This window comes from Humulus lupulus, chromosome 6 (assembly GCF_963169125.1).
Source record: "Humulus lupulus chromosome 6, drHumLupu1.1, whole genome shotgun sequence".
NCBI classification, from domain to species: Eukaryota; Viridiplantae; Streptophyta; class Magnoliopsida; order Rosales; family Cannabaceae; genus Humulus; species Humulus lupulus.
This window is the reverse complement of record NC_084798.1, coordinates 214429484-214434941: the sequence shown is the minus strand read 5'-3', so window position 1 is coordinate 214434941 and position 5458 is coordinate 214429484. Positions and strand designations below refer to the sequence as shown.

The window sequence follows — 5458 nt, the reverse complement described above, 5'->3', positions numbered from 1 at the left end:
TGAGAAAAAATAATCTCACTAATTGTGAAAAATTAATTTTGCATGTCGGTAAGATTTAGGAGTTAACAAAAGTACAATATGTATAGTAAAACAAAAGTATTGAACAAAAAGTCGAAAGAAAAGAAAAAACCCGACAAAAGGAAAAAGAATAGTATTATCTAAAGGTATATCCAACATATTATCTAAAGCTTCAACACTTTATTTATAACTAGAACTTGATCGCATATTATAATTTTTGTTATCAGAAAGCACCATATCAACTTTTGCATCAATATAATCTTCTTTGTATTTATTGCAAGAATTTTTATCTCAAAACTTCGTAGCTTTCTTCAAGAAGTTGAACATCGCAATTAAAAAAAATTAAAAAAACTAAGAAAAAAAAAACCCAAAATTACTAAGCTGAAAATTACAGAGCAAACAACGCTTGAATAGTAATTCATAGAAACACACTTTATTTATAATTTAACAAAATTAACAAAAACAACAGTACCGTAAAAATATCTACAACATATAGATGATAAAATTATACATAAAGATAAACATATGCTTATAATATATCATGCAAATACATTATTATCCTATATATAATTAATGATCATAAACAGTAGGAATCAAGTTTAGAGCCTTTTTTCTTTTGAGTGTTGTACCAAAAGATTCACTCATGTCCAAATCTTCATGTCTCATTCCATTAGGGAGTTTCCAATCAAAATGGTACAGCAACAATGCAAGGGGATACTCAACATTTATGAGACCAAATGCCATGCCTGCACATATTCTTCTCCCAGCACCAAATGGGATATACTCAAAATCATTGTCCTTAGAGTCAATAGAGCTATCAATGAATCTTTCTGGTATAAAACACTCAGCTTCAGTCCAATAATTAGGGTCTCTTCCAATTGCCCATACATTGACTAAGGTCCTAGTTTTTGCAGGTATCACATAACCATTTATTTCACACTTCTCTTGACTTTCTCTTGGAACTAACAAGGGAAGAGGAGGATGTAATCTCATGGTCTCTTTCACAACTATTTTAAAGTATTTCATCTCATTAATTCCTTCTTCATCGGTTGAACCTATTTTGTTAAAGACTTCTCTAACCTCATCTTGCACCTTTCTCATTACATTTGAATGCTTTATCAGCTCTGCCATTACCCAATCTATAATTGTTGATGATGTGTCAATCCCAGCAGCAAAAATATCCTGAAAATTATCATATTTGATAAGTTAAGTAATTTTATTTCATCTCTATAATAACCCTACAAAAATTGTATAAACTATCACTACAAATAAAGGTAACCTTTAGTGACAACTTTTTAGTCCCAATATATATTTTGTGTGACTAAATGACACTTTTATTAACAACAAAAAATTACTTGTGACTAAAAAGTTATACTTAATCACAAGTTGTCACTAATGTAGTGTTAGTCACAATCTATTATTTTTAATGATAAAGTTTGTTGTGACTAAAAATACATTTAGTGACAACAAATTGTTATTTTTGTGACTAATACTTTTAGCCACGGCCTTTTTAGTGATGACATATGTAAGATAATTTTTCTTTAGTCACAAATTTTTTGTTTTTAGTCACAAAATTTATTGTGACTAAAACTAAGATTTTTTGTAGTGTATATAAGCTAGGGATCGTTTACTTTTAATTTTAATTTATAGAGTTGTCTCAATGTCTACACAAGAAGAAGAGACAATCTACATGAAATATATATATATATATATATATATATATACTGACAGTCACATAATTAATAATATATTTTCATAAGTGTCATTTTCATTATAAAGTGTTTAATTATGTACATATATTCGAGAACTAACTGGTAATAAATGGGCGAAAATTAGGAATCATATATAATTTCACTAATTTAATATATTTTCCTATTTGGCAAACTTATATTTGAGACCATTTCTAATATTTTCAATAGAAAGTAAACCAAACCATATTAAATTAATTTAACACTAAACTTAATTAGATAAAAACAGGTTCATATAATGGAAGAATATAACTTACCCAGATAATAGCTTTAAGATTGTCACTGGTCAAGGAAAATCCATGGTCACCACCATTATTATTATTATTATGAAAATTCAAAAGAACATCCAACAAATCATCCTCTTTTCCACTCTCAGAAGATTTCTTCTCTTGGTGCTCCTTAATAATTGCATCAAATATCTTTGCAGACCTCTGTTGCAGCTTCAAGAGCATAGACCTAGTTCGACTGATTCTCGAAAAAAACTCAACAGAAGGAAACAAATCTGCAAGCTCAAACCCTAACGATACCTCCACAGCTTCAGCTACAAGTGATACGATCTCTTGGTTGTCCAGACTGGTTTTACTACAGGCTGCCCTTGAAACTATGTTATACAACAAAATATTGATCCTCTCAGTGAGGTTGATATCTGACCCAACATTCGAGGCAACCCATTTTACCAAGCTTGACACCTCTTCTTCTCTAATGGGTTTGAAAGCGTGGACTCTTGCAGTGCTCAAAAGCTCTTGCATGAAGATCTTTCTGAGCTGCCTCCAGTACTGGCCATAGGGAGAAAAGACGAGGTCCGTACAGTCATATAACATGATCTGGGCGAGGAGAACCGTGGGTCTTGATGCGAAGACCATATCATGGATTCTCATCACCTCTTTGGCATATTCTGGGGATGAAACTATTAGGGTTGGAACTTGGCCGATTTTTAGGTGCATCAATGGTCCATGTTTGGTGGCTAAGTCTCTGAGTTTTTGGTGGACTAATGAGCCTAAAAGTTGGTGTGCGTTTCCTAAAATGGGTAGTTTCAATGGCCCCGGGGGTAGTTTGGATGATGAGCTTGTGGTTTTTATGACTATTTTTACCACCATGAACAAAAAGATTAGCAAAGAGAAAAGGATTGGTAAGGAAGGTAGATGGAGCTCCATTATGTGTTATAGTGAGTATTAATTTGTCTTTTGAAAGTAGTATATAATAGCTATATATATATCAGAGCATGTCTCTCAAATTTGTAATACTTACTTACGTAAACACCCAACTGCTTCAGCTAGCCACAAATGATGACACTAACTTACCAAATTATTATTAGGAAAATTTAAAAAAATATGGCTTTTACACTATCAATGTGCAAAAATATAAGAGTTATACTTTTTTTAATTTGTATGGGAAAATTTATTAAAGAAAAAATTAAAGTATGAAAAACACAATTAGTAGTTAACTAAAATATAGAAATGCCACTTTTTTTTTATTTGAAGGTAATTTTATTATTATTTTTTAGTTATTTTTTCTTTTTTTCTCCTTACTTATTTTTTCTTCTATTTTTTTTCTACCAATTTTTTACTTCATCTTTTTTTTCTTTCAATTTTTCCACTCTTCTTCTTCTTCTTTTCATTTTTATTCATTTCTCTATTTTTTTCTTTAATTTTGTATTGTTTTGTTTTTTTGTTCATATTTTTTCAGTTTTTTTTCATGTTTGTCATTCTATTTTTATCTTCATTTTTGTATTTATTATTTTCTCCTTCCATTTTCTTTTTCTTTTTTCACACATATGAGCTTTTTTTCTTCTTTTATTTTTTTTTTCATTTTTTCTACCAATTTTTTCATGCATATTTTTTTTTTCATTTTTCCATTATTTTTCTTCTTCTTCTTTTTATGTTTATTTATTCATCTATTCTTTTTCATTCATCATTTCTTTTGTTTTTTTTTATTTTTGTACTTATTCTTTTCTCATTCCATTTTCTTTTCTTTTTTTTCTTTTTTTCCACACATATATTTTAACATTACATAATTATTTTACTATTTTTTTATTTATTATCTTTTATTATTGTAATTTTTTTATAGTTTTTTCCACTATATGTAAAAAAAATTCAAATCAATTTTTTAGCATTTTCTTTTTAGTGTAACACTAAAGGAATACAAAAAATTTGGAAAGAAAACTAATAACAATATGAAAATGTGAATGGGTAACCGGTTACCTTCACGTTCTTTGTGTGTATATTTCTGGGGGTAACTAGTTACCTTCACGTTCTGGTGTATGTATATTTATGGTTTCTTTATGTAACTGGTTACCTATGTTACTAAAATCATAATTATTTCTTCTTCCTTTTTTAATAAAGTATTCTTCCATTTTTTCCTTCAAATTTGATGTTTCTTTTCATATTTAATATGAGTAACTCGTCACCCCTCTTTGGTAGCTGGTTACTCCTCTTATGGCAGAAGTTACTCATCTCAGAATAACTAGTTACCCCTCCCGGTGCAAGTTATTTAACCTAGCTCTAGGAATTTTTTTCACATAACTGTCAAAGGTCAATTAGGTAACTGGTTACTTTACCCAGCATTTGAAAAAAAAACACACAATCTAAAAAAAACATGTTTATAATAAATAAAAAATAATTCATATTACAAAAAAAAAAATTGCAAAACAAGCAAAGAAAAATTTAATATAAAATTAGTAATATACAAAACAATATAAAAAAATAATAATCAAATTACAAACATACTCTGCCAAATTAATAAAAATTAATTAAGAGTAAAACTATGACATAAATCAACTTTTATACAAAAATATGGGAAAATAAACCGATAAAAGTGAAAATTCTTAAAAAAAGTCATAGATTAACTTTTTTTTATTTTTTAAAAGCCATATTTTTGCACATTCTATTAAAAACCCCATATAAAATGTAATTTCCTCTTATTATTATATCAAATTTGTCACAATATTAATAATAATAATTATTATTATTTATAATTACAATATCACCAATATTTTTTTAATATATATATGATTTTTTTATTTTTTAAAAAAAAATATGTACATATTTATTAATTATAAAAAAAATTTCAACATTTTTTTTCGAATTTATTCAATTAAAGATGGATAAAATAGTTTTTTTTATTTAATTTATTTATTGTGCTTATCATTTTTCTTTTGCCAAAATTATATATGTTCTTAGAATAACAAAAATTATGCTAAATTTAGTATATATTCTATAGCTTATGTTAAATATGAAACAACTATAATATAACTAGAATAACAAAATTAAGTTTGTTATGAATTTGTTTGATTTTATTGCATTCAAAATAATTTTTTTAAAAATGAAAATGATTAAAAATTTTAAAGATATCAATAAATTATATATCTCTTCAAAAATAAATTATTATAATAATACCAATTTGAATATAACTATGAGGAAATTAAACCAAATATGGGATTATTTTTATAAATTTTGAAAAATATGGCAGTTTTTTTTTAAAGTTTTTTATGGCATTTTTTTTACATTTTTATGGGAGTTTTTTTTTCTATATATTTGTAAAACTTTATTTGTATACCATATTTTATCTTTTATACTTTTTTAGTACCTATTTTTGATATATTTTGAGAATATTTTAATAATTTTAATCTATTTGTGTTAATTTTTATCATTTATATTTGATAAAATATTTTTTTACATAATTCTTTGAAAGAA

General features: G+C 26.4%; 1 protein-coding gene across 1 annotated transcript; it reads right to left on the bottom strand.

Moving 5' to 3' along the window:
- Positions 1-435: 435 nt before the first annotated feature.
- On the bottom strand, positions 436-3085 carry LOC133784482 (cytochrome P450 71D9-like). The gene is made up of 2 exons (XM_062223809.1): positions 2024-3085; positions 436-1200 (listed from the first exon to the last, which is right to left on the bottom strand). Exons 1-2 carry the CDS (start codon positions 2918-2920, stop codon positions 589-591), a joined length of 1509 nt encoding a protein of 502 aa, XP_062079793.1. The 5' UTR covers positions 2921-3085; the 3' UTR covers positions 436-588.
- Between the last annotated feature and the right edge of the window lie 2373 nt (positions 3086-5458).